The sequence below is a fragment of the Theropithecus gelada genome, chromosome 9, assembly GCF_003255815.1.
Source record: "Theropithecus gelada isolate Dixy chromosome 9, Tgel_1.0, whole genome shotgun sequence".
In the NCBI taxonomy this organism is placed as follows: Eukaryota; Metazoa; Chordata; class Mammalia; order Primates; family Cercopithecidae; genus Theropithecus; species Theropithecus gelada.
The window spans coordinates 35128763-35148506 of record NC_037677.1 but is presented as its reverse complement, the minus strand read 5'-3'; the positions used below and the strand labels follow the sequence as shown (position 1 = coordinate 35148506).

General features: G+C 45.9%; 1 protein-coding gene across 9 annotated transcripts in view; it reads right to left on the bottom strand.

Annotated features, from left to right (window-relative positions):
• FAM107B (family with sequence similarity 107 member B) overlaps positions 1-19744 on the bottom strand; it is a 260743-nt gene that overhangs the window by 10913 nt on the left and 230086 nt on the right. For 6 of the 9 annotated variants that reach the window (XM_025396283.1, XM_025396288.1, XM_025396285.1 and 3 more), the window contains one exon: positions 895-1078. In XM_025396283.1, coding sequence (XP_025252068.1) covers positions 895-1078 — 184 coding nt within the window. Of the gene's footprint in view, positions 1-894; positions 1079-3137; positions 3256-9056; positions 9074-19408; positions 19640-19744 lie in introns of those variants that run through there. The other 3 variants (XM_025396287.1, XM_025396290.1, XM_025396284.1) reach the window with 3 other exon arrangements.

Here is a 19744-nt window from a genome sequence, read left to right as displayed (position 1 = left end):
AAAATGCCCCCTTTATCCTCTTTAAAACATTTTTTTAACTAGGCCTCCCTGCAATAAATTACCCTAATGCTAAACTTTATCTGCGTTATCTTTCAGTTCAATGGGAGACCTTTCACCAGGGTTTAGCAAAGAGTGGGCAAATGAGCCATCTATAGTCCTACGAGATCTGAAAATAATCCTAAATGAAGCTTCATAGTTCTTAAACTGAAAAAGTGGCCTTGCATCCTCAGTTCTCCTAGTCTCCTATCCCGCCCAAATTACTTAAAAAGCAGAGTACACCAGCCCAACATCCAAAATGATTTATGGCACAGATGGAACCTGCAAAGTAGATAGAAGGTAAATGTTTTCCTGTCCTCCAAAATAATAATAAAGACTATGATAACAACCATTTAAAATGCTACTCAAAAACAAACCAAAACATGAGTGTCCTATCTACTAAGTCTAATATGGTTCTAGAGACTTCTCCCTGCTACTGACAATGCTAGAGTAGGCAGTAATTACCTGATTCCTACACCTCCCTCAGTGTAAGGAGAAAATTCAGAGAGTTTAAATTTAAAAATGTATTTCTCTTCTACTTAGGACATTCTCTTCTATCCCTAATCCAGCCTCTTCCATCCAAATTTGGAAACAGGCATCCATTTCAGAAGGGAACCCGGGACTGCAGGAGTCTGGAAGCACTGCCGGCCACCGCAGTCACAGCCACCTGCAGGGGACCTGCCTCATGGAGGGATAACCCGGTTCTAGGATGTGAGAAGGAATAAGAAAGCCTTAACACAGGGCAAGAAATCAAAGAATCTTTGAAGCCTCTATAAATACAATTAAAATTAAATATCATTATCTTAAAAGTCCTCTTAAAAAAAAAAAAAAAAAACTATGCTCAAGAAACCATTTTACCTTTTTTGATTCATAAGAAGTTCTCTGTGAAGATCTTGGTGGTTCCGGGAGGTTTTGACAGGATTGATCAGTTTCTGAGGCCTAATGAGTTCAGGATTGTCATCTTCTATGTAGTCTGGCTCGGCCATGATGCTTCTTGTAATGAGATATGAGTCCTTAGGGTCGATAACCTCAGGTGGGCCGTCTGAAAGAGAAAGATGAGAAATACTCATTTGCAGTTTTTGCCAAGGCTTCTCCCACACATGCAGAGGCCCACAGAGCTGTGCTCAGTATGCTAACACATGCCATCCTCCCGGGTCCACTCTGAGGTATCACTGATATATCTTCTAAAGCGCTTGGAATGTAACTGGGGTGGGGCAGGGAAGAGAATGGTGGCCTGCTCTTGTCTTGCCCATGACTAAGGCCAGGGAGCCCTGTGGCCTGACTTTTATCACTGCCACTGCCACACCTTGAGTTCCAGTCACAAAGGATGCTTCCTGCCACCCTGTCTCCGTATACACTTCAGAACAAACACTTGAGTATGTCAGAAAAAAGAAAGTTCAAATGAAAATTCGAACACTGGCCCACAAGGGCTGCAGTCGGACACATGTGTCAGGAAAGCAGGGCCTACAAACTAAAGCTGGCCTCTTGCCTGTTGAACTGGAGTTTGTTAAATATTTTGCTGACGGTTATTGGTTATAAACCTGTTTATCAAACACAGAACAAAGACAGGATGGAATCAGTCACCCTCCACCAGATTCTAAGATGCCTAACCTTTCTCCTAGCCACTCAGCTGCATATTTACCTTATCTTATACACAGCATCACTGAGGCCAATCACACAGGACTGAAACTGCTGTTTCACTGCCTGCTTCTCCCACCTCTGTGCCACATGTATTCCCCTGTTACGAAATACAAGGCCAGGAAAGGTAGCTCATGGCTGTAATCCCAGCACTTTGGGAGGCTGATGTGGGAGGATCCCTGAGGCCAGGAGCTCAAGACCAGCCTGCGCAATACAACAAGATCCCATATGTTTAAAAAAAGTTTTAAATGCCCTGGGCATAGTGGTACATGCCTGCAGTCTCAGCTCCTCACGGGGCTGAGGTGGGAGGATCACTTGGACCTAAGAGTTGAGAGGCTGCAGTGGGCTATGATTGCACCACTGCACTCCAGCCTGGGTGACAGAGCAAGAGCAAGACCTCATATCTCTAAAAGAAAAAAAAAAAAAAAAGAGGCTGGGCACAGTGGCTCATGTCTGTAACCCCAGCACTTTGGGAGGCTAAGGTGGGTGGATCACTTGAGGCCGGGGGTTTGAGACCAGCCTGGCCAATATGGTGAAACCTTATCTCTACTAAAAATACAAAAATTTGCTAGGCGTGGTGGTGCACGCGGGTAGTCCCAGCTACTTGGGAGGCTGAAGCAGGAGAATCGCTTGAACCTGGAGGCAGAGGTTGCAGTGAGCCGAGATCACGCCATTGCACTCCAGCCTGGGTGACACATCGAGACTGTCTCAAACCAAACAAAACAGAAAAGGAAAGGGAATGAAATGTATATATACAGCCCCTCACATAACTTACTTTGGGACCCATTCTCCGTCTACACTGAGTCTGTGTTCCCAGGCTTACGTAAGTCCTCAAACCTGGCTCTGAATAAATCTAACTGCGATTTCTCTAAGTTTTAGTGCTTGTTGTTTCACTTGCTGGTCAATATGCACCGCACCCAGGTCCTTTATTGCTAATCCTTCAGCCTCAGCAAATCAATCTACACTACAAACATATCAATGCGGACCCTGCACCAGTGGAAGAGGCTTCCAGGGCTCAGCACGGTGCTCGCTGGCCTGTGACACTGGTCACTGTCTCCTTCCTTAAGCACCTTGTGGGCTTCATCCTGCTCGTATCCTTCCAGGCCCTTCCTCAAATGTCACCTTCTCAGAGAGGCCTGACTTCCTAGCCGCCCTGCTGAAAAGTATGACCCGGCCCCCAGCACCTCCCATGTTATGTTCCGTCCACCAAACCACAGCAACATCTTTACAAAGTGAATGTGAAAATAAAGAGAATGAAAATCCAAAGGCGAAGTCAACTGAAAAATCATGTAGCTGCAACGTTTGTTCAAATATCTTAAATATCACCGCATGATTAAGGCTCAAAATTATCAACCAATAAGGCATATATAATAAATTACACCAAGCATTCCTCAGACACTATCTGCATTGATCTTTTAACAACAAGAACGCCTGCACCCTGAACTGAATTGAGAATTACAAACCTCGCAGAGGGAAACTCAGGGAACCCATCACAGCCAGCTTGATTTCAACACACTGTCCCATGGAAAAACATGCTCCTCGGCGAAATCCTAAATGCACTACATACACCTCTGTGCAGCCACAAGTGTCTGAAAAAATCAACTGCAGTTTGATTCTAGTTAATCATAGACAAGAAGGCTACACACTTCCAGAAAAGGCTATCTCTGCCCTTCACCATGGATAATCTCCATGACGCCAAACCCAAACAGAAAACCGCCTCTGACCTTGACCTCGTTATTACAGTTGGGGAGGAGCTGGAGGGAATGTGACAGAAGAGCCGGCCAGTGATCAGCAGCGGGAAGAGCGCATGCAAAGGCCATAGGGTAGGAGGGTGCCTGGGGGGGGGGATGAGAAACAGCAAAGCAGCCAGGGTGGCTGCATGGGAGGGAGGGATGGTGAGGATATAGAGTGTGGGAATTTCAACACCAGTGCTGGCATTCTGGTCCTCACCCTGAGGGCCATGAGGAGCCATTCCCAGGTTCTGAGCAGAGTAATGACAGTATCTGACTCATGAGTTAAAAGATTACTCCAGCTCCTACGTTTAGAACGGGCTGCAGGCAGGCAAGGCAGGGAGTCAGGGTGGCAGCTGCAAGGGTCATCCAGCTGAGAGATGCTTTAGACTCACGCAACAACAGCACAGGTAGGCAGAGAGCCTGATTCAAGATGTATTTTAAAGGTAAAGTCTCTGGGACTTCCTGAAGGACTGGACACGAGGCGTGAAAAGCACAGAGGAATCAAGGATGACTCTGAAGTTTCTGGCCCGAGCAACCAGAAGGCTCAAGTTGCCATGACAGGAGGCTGAAAGAGCAAGTGGATCTGGGACGTGTCGAGTCTGAGATGTCTGATCGACATGGAAGAGGTGACAGCGAGAGGGCAAGTACAGTCAGCGCTCAAGCCCGGGTGACTTGCTCTCCTTTACCTGACTGACTGGCCCTCCGTGGCCTCAGGCTTTGCCTGCCCTCCACTTTCCATCCCCTCCTCCTCTGTCCCGCGCTCCCACTGCTCCCTCAACTACAGACAGCACAAGATGCCCACTTCCAGCCTTTCCTGGAGGTCAGCGCTCGGGTGCAAACATGCCGTGGGCCTTGTTGCCAGGAGGGAGGTTGAGCTTCTAGTGTGTAGAAAGAAATGACTTCAGTTCTGAATCTAAGAAACATGCCTTAGCTTGGGACTTTTTTCTGACTTCTCTTTAGACTTAGTTGCTTGGAAGTCTTTCTTCTCCATAGCACCAGTGGGGTGAGGGGCACCCGAGCCTGTCTCCTATTAGAGAGACACAGCCACTGGGAGCTGGTGCAGGAGGGGAGGGCTGTGGTTGACTTTTCAGACACTTGTGGCTGCACAGAGGTGTGTGTAGTGCATTTAGGATTTCAGCCCAGGAGCACGTTTTTCCGTGGGACAGTGTGCTGAAGTATACGTATATGCTGTCAACACAGGGGCAAACATCTTCCTTCTTTTTCACTGGTTTGTCCTTCTTCACAACTGGAGCTGGGAAAGGGAGTGCACAGGAGCGTCTCAGTCTGAGTTAAGCATGGAGACCTTAAGCCCGTCCTCAGAACAGGTGGCAAGGTCCCTGCAGCTCCTCATGCACTGGCCACAGTGCGGTCTGGGAAGTGGTCATTTACTAACAAGGGGGTGAACGGGCCGGGAGCAACCCCCTCCTTGAGTCTCTGCATTCAGGGCAGTGGTGCTGGGAGAACCATGTGGGATCTGGGTTCCAGCTGCTTCTCAGTGACACCCCGTCCTGGACCTGTGACTAGCACACGACAATAACCATCACAATGACCTTCTTCAAAGCTCTCTTCCTTCTGCCAGCCGTCTTGCTCACTGCTACCAATGCTGGAAAATACAACTCTGGTATAAGGGAACTCTTGCATCTCACAAATCCTATCTTCCAATCAAGCTGAAACCAATATTCTTGCTCTGCACATCCTCGCACCCCGCCTTCCTCCACCAGCGTGCTCACAGCAGCACTGCTCCCTCCAAAGGCATGTTGAGCCTTTTCCCACTGCAGCCCCGGACCTCCACAGAGCCAAACCCACACATCCGGCAGATCCAAATAAACGCCACATCTGCCCGGACACCTTCCCAAATTCCATGGGATGTTCTTTGTTCTCTCTTCCTAGTATTCATCAACCACCACCTTTGTATTACAGCAACGTGGATATAAATCTTATCCTCTCTTCACTGCAAAGAACATGTCTGGTTTATGTTCCTATTCCTTTGACCCCTTGGACTTGTTCAGTAAGTATTACCTAAATGAAGTAACAAAGGCATGGGCTAACGACAGAGGGTGCCCCTGAGCCATTTGGATTCCACCGCCACAAGGTATAGTGCAGAAAGTGGGGCTGAGCGGCCAGGTACATTTCCTCACTGGGCATCAAGAATCCAGGGGCCTGAGAGTAAAGATGTGGTAGAAATGTCTAGAGGTACAAGTACTTTGCAGGCAAATATTATTGACATGAAACATCGTTTCTAGAAATAAACACAAAGATAATCTTGTCACAGTCACTTCATTGGTCACGTAACTTACTCAAAGCCATTTTTTTTTTAAATGTATCAAGTCAATTAAGGAAAACCAGGACCAGCTCAGTGAAGAAGAAATAAAACTGGTTTGAGATCCTGGACAAAGTTTAACTTCCCTGACCCCCAGTTCTGTGTGTAAAATGAATGTTGTAAAAATTGAGTAAAATGTGTATGCAAGGGCTCTCTCTAATCCCTGGCACAAACATGAGAACTCAACAGAAGCTATTATAAGCCCAACTATGTGATAAGCAACATTTCATACTTTATTTAGAGGCCTGGAAATCTCTGTATAGGAAACTCTACTTCTCTGGGCTTCGATTTCTTCAAAAATGTCACTTCAGTTGAATGACCCGCAGACTTTCTCACTGATAACGTTCAATGGTTCTTGAACCCATTCATGCCACTAACATAAGAAGCTTCTGCAAAGTCTAAAAAGGTCTACCACACTGCCAAGGTGCTGCATGAAGTTCTGAATGGCTCCAGTCATTCAGAGTAGGGCAGGAAACAGGCAGGTCTGATGACAAGGGCCTTTCGTGCTGTTCTGAATGGAGGGGACTCACAGATTTTTAAGCTAATGAATAATAAAAGAGAATTGTATTTCAGACAGATACACTATGCACTGAAAAATGCTGCCTGAAGAGAATTCTACCTTTAATTTCCACTAAGCAACACATGGAAGTCATTATTTGACTCTACTATCCCAGAGAACTGGGAAATCCCATGCTTACAGATGGATTTTGAGTCCTTGCTTTTCATGTTTTTCCCTTTCCAAAGTTCACTCTGGGCCCAGCTCTCTGGCTATCCCGGGTACTTCTGCTGACTGCTTTCCAGAGGTGAATTACCATTCCCTCGGAAAACTTTCACAACTGGGCTGATAAAACGAACGCTGACCGTAGCTGGCTTGCCCCAGCAGACTGCTCTGGCTCCATATCTGCATATTTCTACATCAAACAGATACAATAAATTCAAAACCTAATCCTATAAGATTTAAAAATCAGAACTTAGAGATTATGCTAACTTTCATGTTTACCTAAATATTTAAGACCTAATTCTATCTAGAAGCACTAACACTTGAATCCTTTCTAAAACAATCTCTTGGCACATGGTAATGTGTACAGTTTACAGGTGTCTACTACCAACCAAAACGAAACAAACTTTTGAACTGCCATAACTTCTGGAAAGTTGAAAGTAATTCCAAGGTATTTTTGGAGAATCTGTTTCCTAAGCTCTCTCTAAGATTCTGGCAACCCTCTGGCAATACCCTGAGAAACCCAACTTACGTAAGGTGGAGGCGGCAAACTCCAGGCCAGGTCAGCCTGAAAACGGAAAGACACGGCTCGGATCCAAAGCCTCCCTCTCAGCACCCACAGTTCCCAGACAGGCGGGAGTCTGAGTTCCAGTAAGAATTTTTACCAAAGTGCGGTTATTTTCATCACAAACTCCTGACTTGCCTGGCCCTAAGGCAAACCTAAAAATTTCCATCTTAGACCAGGAGACAGTGGCATCACCTGGTACTCAAAGGCAACAGACAAATGCCCAGGGGATTTCTGTGGCCACCAACCTGGTGCATCAAGGCTTAGAAACGACGTCCCACCAGAGTCTTATGCGTAAGTGCAGAAATGTTATTGTTTCTTCTCTGCCAAGCCCCACTACAGCTGTAGGACAGTCCCTTGTGGCTTCCCAGGACGGTCATTTAAAACAATGACGAGCTCAACAAATTTGCTGCCAATATGCTGTTGTACAAATGCCAAACAGTGAGGCTCTTGGGAAAGTATCACATTCATTTTCTCATCAGTTTTTTCATCCCCCGAAAATGTATTTTTACAAATAAGGCACATATTTTATATTTAGAAAATGGCAGAGGAAGAGGGAGTGAGTAGAGTACTACGGAAGGCAAGAAATATCCGACAGACATCTGCCTACAGCAAACAGAAGCTGGCCCAAGTGAGGAGGGAACGACCAGTAGGTGGCGACGGCTCCTCAACTAATGAGGTGTCCAGAGCCGGAATGGCAGGTCCGCTTTCCTTAGGACAGCCAGAGTGAGGCAGCCATGCCCGCTCTGCCCTCCTGCACTGTAGTCAAAGCACACCCCAAAAGCAGTTGGCCATTCTGAGAGATGCGGTGAAAGGAATCCATCCTGGAGCTGGTGTCCATGTCACCTGGGGGTATATGTAAGCTTCCCCCGTCACTTGGTCCTCATATGGCCCACGAGGTCAGGGTCATGACTCCCTAGTCTCCAAATGAGGCTGACAGTTTCAAGAGCATGGGTTAGAGTGGGGCTCCCTGCATCTGCATTCCAGCTTCCTCACTTGCTCTAAGTATGATCTTGGGTAAGGGCCTTTGCCGGTTCAACAACAGCAACAATGAAAAAGGACTGATAGATCTCACAGGGTTGCTATGAGGAGTAAATAAGAAACGCACCCACCGGGCCGCGGTGACTCACACCTGTAATCCCAGCACTTTGGGAGGCTGAGGCGGGCAGATCATGAGGTCCAGAGATGGAGACCACCCGGGCCAACATGGTGAAACCCTCTACTAAAAATACAAAAATTGGTTGGGTGTGGTGGCGCGTTCCTGTAATACCAGCTACTTGGGAGGCTAAGGCAGGAGAATCACTTGAACCCAGGAGGCGGAGGCTGTAGTGGACTGAGATCGCATCACTGCACTCCAGCCTGGAGACAGAGCGAGACTCTGCCTCAAAAAAAAAAGAAAAAGAAATGCACCAAACACAATGTCTACAACACAGTAAGACTTCAACAGATGTCACCTGCTATGAGTGCTGTCACTGGCAACGAATAAGAATAAATTAGTAATAATAACGCCGTCACTTGCTGCCCAAGGCTACCCAGATTTGACCTTGAGTCCGTGTAATTCCAAAAGCAAGCTCTTAGGCACTCCATGGGCTGGGATGACGATGGAGGAACCAGGTTGGAGTTTAACAGAATGATTTCCTGTCTCTCAACAGGACGCTGGAAGCTTTCTAATATCACAGCTTTACGATCCCAAACAGAAAACATCTTGCAATGGATGACATTAAAGTTAGACGAGAGGCAGGAAAGACAAATTTCATTCAAACATATTAATATAAATGTTTTTTATAAGAATGTTTATGGCAGTGCCATTCATAATAGTCCCAAACTGGAGGCAACTCAAATGTCCACTAACAGTAGGATGGGTAAGTAAACAGCGGTGTGCTGATAAAGTGGAATACTACCCAGCAATGAGAATGAACCAACAATTGTGCAAGCAAAGCACAGCTGAATCTCACAAATGCAATGTTGAGCAAACAAAGCCAGATGCAGAAGACTATATACTGCATGCGTCCACGTACATAATGTTCAAAACCAGGCAAAACCAACCTTTGATGTTAGGTGTCAGGATAACGGTTATTTTGGGAGTGAACAGACGGCAGTACAAATGGGGCTTCCAGGGTCTGGAAAAGATTGTTTCTGGATTATACAGATTCTGGTGACACAGGTGTGTTCCCTCTGAAAATTCGCCCTCAATCAGTACACTTTTTTGGTGCATGCCCCCCTCTGCACGTGTAAGAGCACATGTTCAACAGCTATTAAAATTACTATCCAGAAGTCACTTGGTAGCTGCTGCATCATGACAGTTCTGTCATTTCATCCATCTTAAACCGTGCACAACCCATGGGAAGTTATACAGCATAATGGAAAAAAGCATCAGGCTTGAAGACCACCCATCTTGAATGAGAATCCCTTGTTAGGTCACTCATCAATTATGTGATTTTATAAAATTATTTAACTTGAGTCTTGATTTCCTCAACTGGAAATAAGAGCTAGTACACTTGCATGTGCAGAGCTGATCTCAGCATTCTCAAAAACTCATGGAAAACATCTACCATCCATAGTACTTGCCCACATGACAGAAGCTCAACAAAGTGGGCAAACAGTCCCAACAAACTAATTCAATACTCCAACTCTCCGTTAATGTTCCATCAACATGAAAGTGAATCACCATATACCGCAAGTACACTAGTTTAGACAAAGAATAATGATGAACCCAGTCTTGGCCTCTGTTCATTTTTCCAGTGTGGACAGGGAAGGATGACAGAGAGGGGACAGGGAGGGCGAAAGTGTTGTGGAAGAAAGACAATGACTGGAGCAGGATCTCACAGAGGCTTGTGCCAAAGTTGGGTAAACCAAGACCCAGCTGCTATCTGTCAGAAGAAAGTGAGGCTGATAGTCAACCAATGACAGTTTGGGTTGCTTTCCATGGAAACTAGCAAATTACTCCTGCAACTAAATTTCTTCGGCCTTACACCTCCCCAAAGTCTCAATCTTGGCTAAAAAGAGGTATTTTCTATATTGTCCAAATATATCATGATCAAAGCCAAAGTTAAAAAAAACAAAGCAGCTCTTGCATAATCTAGCTTTGCCAGGAAATTGGATATTCAAACAAACTTAGAAAAGACTAAAGACAAAATATAGAGAGAAAATGAAAACAAAAACAAAAATACTCTAGGGTGTGAGAACAAGAAGTCTCTAGATAGAAGAAAACTAATAGAAAATAAAGAGTCATTCAATTCCTAGCTCAGGGGAGGAGGTAAAAATGGATTAAAGGGTGAATAAAATCCTTCAAGGGCCCACAGCCAACTATAACAGCCCCTTGTCTTGCCAAGAGGCTGATCCTTGGTGACTTTTTTCACTCAGTTGAAAGTCCTAGGACTGCAGATAAGACACAAAGCCCACAGCCTCACTTCCTCCCCTCCTGTGCAGATTCCAGAATTCCCTGGTAGACTGCAGAACTACCCTCATCCTGTGAGTAGTACGTGGTGGGAGGGAGGAATGTCCCCTAGGCTCAGCCAACAGCAGCACATCTATGGGAGAAACGAGAAGGGTGACCAGACGTCTGCCATCTTCACCGTATGGAGGTGACACACAGTCAGAGCCTGCTCTGCTCTGTAGCTCTGGGTGCCCCAGCCTAGTCAGTCCCATCTGAGGCCCCAAAGCACAGAATGTTTATCAACCAAACAGGTGCATTTGGGCTTATTCCCAGGACAATGACTGGGCCTGAGAACTATTCTAGAGAAATTTCCCCCTGAGAAGGGCCTTGGCTAACGTTCCCCAGACCAACTGCTCCCCAGGCGCTGGCAGTGTCACTTGGCCTGTCAGGTGTTATTTCCAGTAAGAAGTGCCTGTGCCTCTGGCCCTCAAGGTCTGCCCCCAAGGGCTGTGATCAGTGGTCAATAACAGAAAACAAGTGTCATTCTTCAAATATTCACAGGAACAGCATGTTACTATCCACATGACAGTACACACCCGGGGGGCTTTCCTCAGGTCATCCAGGGCTCCCTTCTTTGGTGACACTCTCCTGGGCATCTCCTGGGTCTGGGGCCGGTGTCCATCTCCTTGCTGATGCAAAGGCAGCCCGTGGACCACCCTCCCCCTGTCCTCTCCCACCTTTCTGCCCACACTTCCTCTTCCCTCCCTTTAACGCCACCAGCAGCCCAGGCAGGTGGCCACAGCCCTGTCCTCTTCTCTCAGTCATGCCTCTGGAGACCTCACACACCTTTACCCCTTCTGCTCCATGAGCTGTTTCTGAAGTGTGTGTGAAGATCGCTCCTGTCTTCCCGAGCTCTGGCTCTGAAATACCAACTTCGCACTGGAATGTTCACCTCAGAATCAACAGACATCAAGTCGAGCTCCACCTTACTCACCATTTACTGATAGGCCTCCCGGGTGCCAGACACTGCCCAGGTGCTGCGAACGACACTCAAAGGACAGAGCCAACCCCACCCCAGAGGGTCTACACTGCAGTGGAAGTCATCCCAGGCAAATTTGAGTTGGAGCTATTGTTTCTCAAAAGCAACAGAGACGACAGCACACACATCATTCTTCAGCTGAGAAACAATCCCTCGCAGTCTTCCCTTAACTTCCTTATTTCTCCAAAAGGTTCTATCTCACAGGTTTCAACCCTAAGTACAGAATCGATCATCAGTTCCCTTCCATAAACGCAACTGAAAATCATCCCCTATCACCAGCCGCTCATCCCTCATCCTAGGAATGATGCACTTGGTTTCTCCACGGCCTCCATCCCCCCGGCTGCCTTTCCCCCAATCCAGCTGCATCCTCAGTCAAATCCAATGAGCTAACTCATTTCATCAGATCAGGGCCACCGAGCTAAGCATCAGTGGTCACCTCAAGAGAGGACGCTAAACTGCTTGGCCTTCTGTGGCCCCCTTCTCGATAGCGGAGTCCTCAATTACCTTTTCAAATGTGTGGTTCTTAACTCTCTGACACCAACTCCAGCCAGCCAGTACACACCAAGCCCACGCACGTTCCCATCTCCACCCCTGCTCCCTATTTCCTCCTGGGCAGAAATCCGCCCCCGCTGGCCAAACTCCAGGCACCTTGCAAAGACCAGCTCACAGCCTGCCTCCCCGAGTCTTCCTGGGGCCTCTCCTTTGGAGACATCTCCTCCTGTTTGAACTGCTGTGGAAGAACTGCACTGGACGCCCCTTGCCACAGGCACTTCCCCACCCGGTGAGCTAATTTCCCACGTGTTTCCACATTGTCTCCCCTTGAAGGACACAGAAGTGAATCTCTGCAGAAGGGAAAAGACCTCTGAGTGACTTCCATCCTCTCCCCTCTGCTCTGGCACGACGGCTTGTACATAGGCCACACAAAGTAGCAGTGGCCTCACAGTGACTAGCAGACACAAGAGTTAGGAGAAAGCTGGAGCTGCCAACTTCTTGTGCCTCTGGCTGACCTCCAGAGGTCTGCAAACCTCTGGTCTTACCCCCTATATTGCCTTCCCCAGCCCTGGGCTGTATGTCATACTGTGTGCACCTTATTAAAATTTACTGAATGGGCCGGGCACGGTGGCTTATGCCTGTAATCCCAGCACTTTGAGAGGCCGAAGCGGGTGGATCATGTAAGGTCAGGAGTTTGAGAACAGCCTGGCCAACATGGGGAAACCCCGTCTCTACTTTAAAATATATATATATACACACACACAAAAATGAGCCAGGCACGGTGGCGCATACCTGTAGTCCCAGCTACTTAGGAGGCTGAGGCACAAGAATCGCTTGAACCCAGGAGGCAGAGGCGGCAGTGAGCCAAGATCACGCCACTGCACTCCAGCCTGGGCAATGCAGCGAGACTTCATCTCAAAAAAACAAAAAAAAAAGTATTGAGTGAACAGGATAACATGGGTAGCTTAGAGTATCCACATGTAGGAACTTACCCCACCAAGTCTTCCCTGGCTCCCCCTCAGTGTTTTCCCTTTACTTACCTGTAGGACTCCATTAATACCTCTCCTAGGATACTAAAGTCTGCTTCTATTAAAATTAAATTTAAAGTTGTCTTCTTTCTCACGTTAAGCCCATAAAGGGAAGGCCCGACTCGCACTCATTTCTTAACCTCGCATACATTTCAGTCACATGGTGGGCAGCCAAAATTGACCAGATAATGCTCACTTTACATTTAGAAAGGCAGACATCGGATTTCCAAAAGGACCCAAAAACAGAGTAGGGAAGGTCAACTGATGCTTTAAACAAATTGTGTCTTCATTTGATCTCAAAAGAGCTCAGAACTAGTAAGACATACAATCTTCTTAACACATACCAGTACAGAGAACCAATACCCATTTCTCTAACCAGCAGACATGCTTCCTCTTGAATAAGATGGCTCACAAAAAAAAAATCCTCACTAAAAGTCCGTAACACTAATTGCTGTGTATGAATAGTGAGTCTTTTGCCAAAGAAAGAGAACTTAAGACTTTTGTCTGGTGGGAAATAGATATATTAGTACATTGGCTTGCATAAATATTCCCATGAAATAATTAGTAGTTCATTAACATGCAGCACATCAATCTGCAAAAACTTCTAGGCAATCGAAATCCTGTCAATTAATGGTTTCTTTAATAAGCGATTGCCTTAAACTCATTGGCCTTAAAATTGATAAATTACACTTATCACATAACATTTGACAGATGACTATTAAGTGATTTGGAGTTTCTCTCTCCTATGTAAAGCAGCTTGATGAAATCTGGAATTCAAGGACTCTTGATTTTACCAGTGAAGCATATTCTGTGGTCTAACAGTGTCACCCAGTGGTAAAAGGCACAGTTTGGTGTTCAGGGGAGCTGTTGCTTTTTAAAAGAAATAACCGTCATACGTGTTTCTTACTAAAAGGAAAATTAAAAAAACACTTTTTTGAATTGCAAGAAGAAAACCAGTACGTAAATTCTAAAAAACATGACCGGCACAGAAGAGGGCAGCTCTTCATCCAAGGCCACTCTGAAGCCTTTGGAGACCACTCAGGAAGGAGCATGCAGTCCTGAGCTTTGCAGACCACTCAGGAAGGAGCATGCAGTCCTGAGCTTTGCAGACCACTCAGGAAGGAGCATGCAGTCCTGAGCTCAGGAGAGAGGCGCGGTGGTGTAGGACCGGTGACTCAGAGCGGTGCAGGAGGAGCTGAAATTAGTCCATTCCCCAGGCCAAACAAGACACCACAGGCCACCCTCACTCTCAGCTGTACTGTGTCCTTCCTGCTTTGCCCATCTGCCATGCAGCCACGATTGTCTAAAGTTCAGCTCTTTTAGGAAAAAAAAGCAACCAATTCTGTTCCAAGGTTCATTATCTGATCCTAAAAACTTAAAACAAACAAACAAACAAACAAATGAAAAACAAAGAATCCCATATGGTGAAGCTTAACTGAAATAATAAATTATTTAGCTTCCTTATCTGCAAAAAGAGAAGGCTGTGCCAGACGACCCTTGAGATCCCTTATTAGTGAAATGTTCTGATAATAGAGAAGAGTTTGGCTTATCTGCTGGTCTCCACCACACAGGCTTATAACCAAGAGCCCTACAGCTCTTGTCACACCCTGAGGGCCTGACTGACCTGCGGAGGGCCACACCTTGGCCTCCATTCACTCACCCCTGTTCCCAAGAACCAATGACTTCTCTACATGAAGCCTACTTTGAGTAAGTTTTTAGGTACGCATGTTGAATTACCCAAGCTGCACCCACCCTCACTCCAAGTCCCCCGAGAAGAGACTCAACCGCTTGGCCCAGGATTACAGAAGCCCACACGGGAAGGCAGAGTGGAGCAGATGTTATTTAACCACAAGTCTGTATCCTGGGGCTCCCACAGTCAAGAAACACATTTTTTAAAAATCAAGACCCTTGAACTAGCAGCAATAGTCACCCATACCATATATGATAAACAAAAGTGAGCCAATGTTTATTCTTCTTTGCATAAAATCACCTATACCAACACCTATACATTACAGCATCATTCAATTAATTCAAGTCTGAATCCCAGAAACTCTCCTGGAATCAAGCCACAGTTCAGCCCTATTTTTCCTCCCTAGTTTTTCCTGACATACCTTTGCTTACTGTATAAATCCATGGATATTCTTCTTGCCTACTCCCACCAAAGCCCAAATATACATGAAAAAAGTTAATGATGAAGTTTTTCTTATTCCCTTACATTTAGAAAATCAGCATCTACTCTCATAGACCACTTATAAGGAGATAAATTTCTGCTACTCTCTTTCTGAAGAGTTTGTTGGCCATGTGTAGCAAAAGGCCTTACCATGAAACAGCCTTGAACGTGGTTACTTCCACTTTTAGTGGAAGTAAAGAGATCAACAGAGATGTAGACAAGTGTACACAGAATGATATTTATTCCGGCATGGTCTATGATAGTGGAAAAAATGGAAGCCATTTAAATATCTAATAATGGAATACAATGCAGCTTAAAATCATTCCTTATTAGAATAAATAATGAAAGGGAAAATATTCGCAAGGCACCAAATAGGAGAAAAACATCAGGTTCCCAACAGTATGCCCTTTACTTTGGAAAATAAATGCCTACGTGTGTGTCTGTGTGTACAAATGCACAGCACAGTGATCCTCAAAGTGTCATCCCAGGGTCCGAGGCATCGGCACCACCATGGAATTAGTTAAATGCAAATACCTGAGATGCAGTGAATCAGGGTCTCTGGGAAGTGGGCCCGGCAACCTGTGTTTTCATCATGTTTGCTAAGTGTCATATAACCTTTGCGGTAGACATTAAATTTATTCCATTGTACAGACAGGGAAACTAAGGCCCAGCGAGGCCAGGTGACTTGCCTAAATCTACAAAGCTAATCAAGTGGCAGCATCATGCAGCCAGCTCCAGAGTCCACGCTCTGAGCCGCTTTGCTACAGTACCTCTCTATATTAACTCTCCTATTTGGACGTGTGCTCTGTGCTCTTTCTGCTAAATTAATGGCAGGATGCATCCCACTGTTGTCTGATCATCTTCAGAGCAGTTTAGCGCTTCTGTTACAAAGCTATTGATCTGGGGGTTGGGGGTGTCTTGGGCACTATCACTAACATCCCCATTAATATACCTCTTGATGAAATACCTGGTTGACATCTTTGAAGGCTAAAAAAAGATATTTAGATCTAAGTGCACGTTAAATACCAGCACACATAAGCAAAAACTTGAATGCCATCAGCGACGGCATGCAGCATGATACTAACTAAACACACGAGGCACTTGTTGCCTGCTGGAGTGGAGCAGCCATGCGGCAATCCCATGCACAGCTTCCAAACCACCTGGCCACCATCTTTGAAATTATACAAGTTTTCATTGACTTCTTTTCCTTTTTGGTGTTTGCATGATTTCAAAACTTGCATGTAACAGAATCCTTATTTACATTATGTTATTTTACAGTCACAACATTAAAATTGGTAAAATAAAGTTATCACACTTAATTCCTAAACTGCAAGTTCCTGAAGAAAGAGGCCTCCCTGGGAACTTTTCCCCTATGTTATCTTCTGAGGAGAAAACACCCCGGTCATTCATCTCAGGAAACTACAAACAGGATGGACTGAGAAGATGGTTGATTTCGGCCTAATCATTCATGAGAGGAAGGAAACTACACAGACCACGAAAAGCTTCCTGCTGGGCTAGCTTTCAAAGCCCTCAAACATTCCTGTCTTCAAAAGCTGAAAAATAATTCCATAATATTTATGACCTGGCCCAACTGGCCAAACAAACTAATACTTTCTCTTTTTTTTTTTGAGATGGGGTCTTGCTCTGTCACCCAGGCTGGAGTGCAGTGGCACGATTTCGGCTCACTGCAAGCTCTGCCTCCCATGTTCACGCCATTCTCCCGCCTCAGCTTCCCAAGTAGCTGAGACTACAGGTGCCCGCCACCACGGCCGGCTATTTTTTTTTTTTGTATTTTTAATGAAGACGGGGTTTCATCGTGTTAGCCAGGATGGTCTCGATCTCCTGACCTCATGATCTGCCCATCTCGGCCTCCCAAAGTGCTGGGATTACAGGCGTGAGCCACCGCGCCCGGCCACAAACTAATACTTTCAAAAGAAGAGACTATCTTCAAACAGACTTAATGATAGAAACTGTAGAAGGAACACAGAGACCATGTGTTCAACTTCCTCATTAGGACAGATGAGGAAACTGAGGCCCAGAGACGAAATGACTAAGTTAAGAGAGTGGCAAAGACATTCTGGACCACACAGTGGCAAAGCTCGGACTAGGACCAAGATCGGAGTCTGGTCCACTCTTCACTACCCAACACTGCCTCTCACTTCTGACTGCTTTGCAAATTTTCTAAATGGATTGCTCACATTTTCTACCGAATTGTGGGTGTTGTGGCACTGTGAGTAACACCACCATTAATGTTACCTCTGGATCAGTAGCTGGATGGCATCTTTGAAGACTATAAAATATGTTTCAACTATAAGTACACTTTAATAACAGCTCGACAGTTTTATCTGCTTCTATAATTGATCAAGTTTTAAGAAGTACAAAGTCATCATGATGATTTTTAAAGCTTCTCAAGCTAGGAGAAAACTACTGCCTTTTTTTAAATTTGCAGTATTACCACTGAGCAGCTACAATGTTTAAAAACCAGAGACTGCTCAGACAGTTATTTAGACATCCTCTGAGTCTCTACTTCCCACTGCATCTTGCTCCTATTAAAACCTACTATTCCTCAAGCATCAGCATTCCAAATGAAATTAAGTAAGTTGGTGAACAAATTTAATTCAACCCTACCAACCACCAAAGTAAAGACCAGTCTAATTGACAACTCGACCCCAATATTCCCATCAGAACATAATGAAGGCTCAAAAAATGACACAGATGGGCCCACACTACCAAAAATAAACCAGATGCCCCCTCTTCTCACCAACATGTATGACTGCAAATCCTTTACTGCACGGCCACTGTAACTCTACTTTAATCTCCTACCTCCTAGATAAAAATTGTTGGGATACCCAATCACTGAATTGTTCCTACCTTCTGGTCACATCCAACCCAGATCTGGCCCTATTTCCCTAATTCCACCTTCAAACCACCCAGTCCAACCACAAACCCAAGTCTGCCTTTCCAAAATAATCCCAGGGTTCTTCTGGGTACACCGGCCCCAGCAGAAGCAAGCTAAATGAAGCCAACTTCTGTATAACTACACGTTGTGTTCCTGGTGGTTTTTGGCTGATGAAATTAGACACTGTCTGAAGTAACTAGTAACGTATAGCAGAGTAGAAAGAACCTTAAATAAAAGGTCCACAAACCTAAATCCTGACTTCACTCTCTGGGTTTGTTTCCTTACTGGTAAAATGACAGCCAGTCATCCTATCATTTTATAAGTTTTTCATCTCAAATCTCCATATATTGGCCAAACTGTGGGTCAAATAGGTTTGTTTCTATGGAAGAGTATGTTCTAACTTCCAACCACTCACTTAGTACAGGTTGAGCATCCCTTATCCGAAACACCAGAAGTGTTCCAGATTTCAAAGCTTTTCCGATTTTAGAACATTTGCGAGTGTTTGGAATATTTCTGAGTATCTACGCTCTGAAATGCTCCAGTGAGCATTTCCTTTGAGCATGTCGGTGCTCAAAAACTTTTGAATTTTGGAGCATTTCAGATTTCAGATTTGGGATGTTCAGCCTGTATCTCACTTTTGAAATACTGAATTAGTCAAGTGTTTGTCTGGAAAACTTCATTTTTCACTCTTAAGAAAAAAGAGACCTTAAGGCCAGAAACAACGGTAACAATGGTGTGTTTTTTCTGTAGGCTTAAAATGTTCCATAATTGAAAGAATTTAAGTTGGCTCTTATTTGATTTCTGCTTCTGCAATGAACACTGAGCGTGAGGACCAGGACACATCTGTCTGGGTCTTTGGAGGATTGTCTGTCTCTAACCAAACCCTAGAGAACAGCTATTTCCATGGCCCAGGTCCTTTTAATTCAAGTCTGTTTTCCTACTTCCCTCTCTTCAGGCCACCTCATGGGCTTTCTGTGAACAACCAATAGGCAGGTTTCTTAGGGAGGACACCAAAAGCAAGAAAGGAGTAAAGCAACAGCTGTCAGCAAGCCCAGGACCCAGAGCGCTCTCTGGTTGACTGAACTTGGTTGACTGAACCTGGTTGGCTTAACCGGTCGCTATGTCTCCTACGGGGGAGCACAGGGTGGGCCTGAAGATCAAATGGGGAGCAAGACGTGCTCCAGGAGCTCCCAGCCTGGAGAAGACAGCAGACGCGACAGACCCACCCAAGGGTCAACAACTCTGAACACGGACACCCTGGGGGTCCAGGGGGAGGCACAGGGAGGCCTGAGGGACCAGATGCTCTCCGAGAGCACCTCCTGCCAGTTCCAGGGGAGGCACGTGTGCCCCTGTAGACAGTTCCGTAAGGATGCGTGGGATGCAGGTAACACCACCTAGCTGCAAGTAGCTGGAAGCGCAGGGCTCCTCTGCAGCTCACACGAGAATGCTGGAGTTGGCCCAGGGCTGCTTCAGCACTTGCAGGTGGCAGGAGGGACCTGGGCTCTTCTCCTAACCCTGCCTCAGCTGCCCCAGGCACACATGGGAATAAGGGAAGGCAGGGACAGCCCCTGAGGAGGGCTCTCTCCAGCTGGAAGGTAAGGCACTCCCAGAAGCCCCTGGGGGCCTTCCTCCATCGCCTCATTGGCCAGAACAGTGTCACATGACCACTCCAGCCACAAAGGGTGCCAGGAAAACGCAAATTAGTATTGAGCAGGGAAGAGGGGATGGCA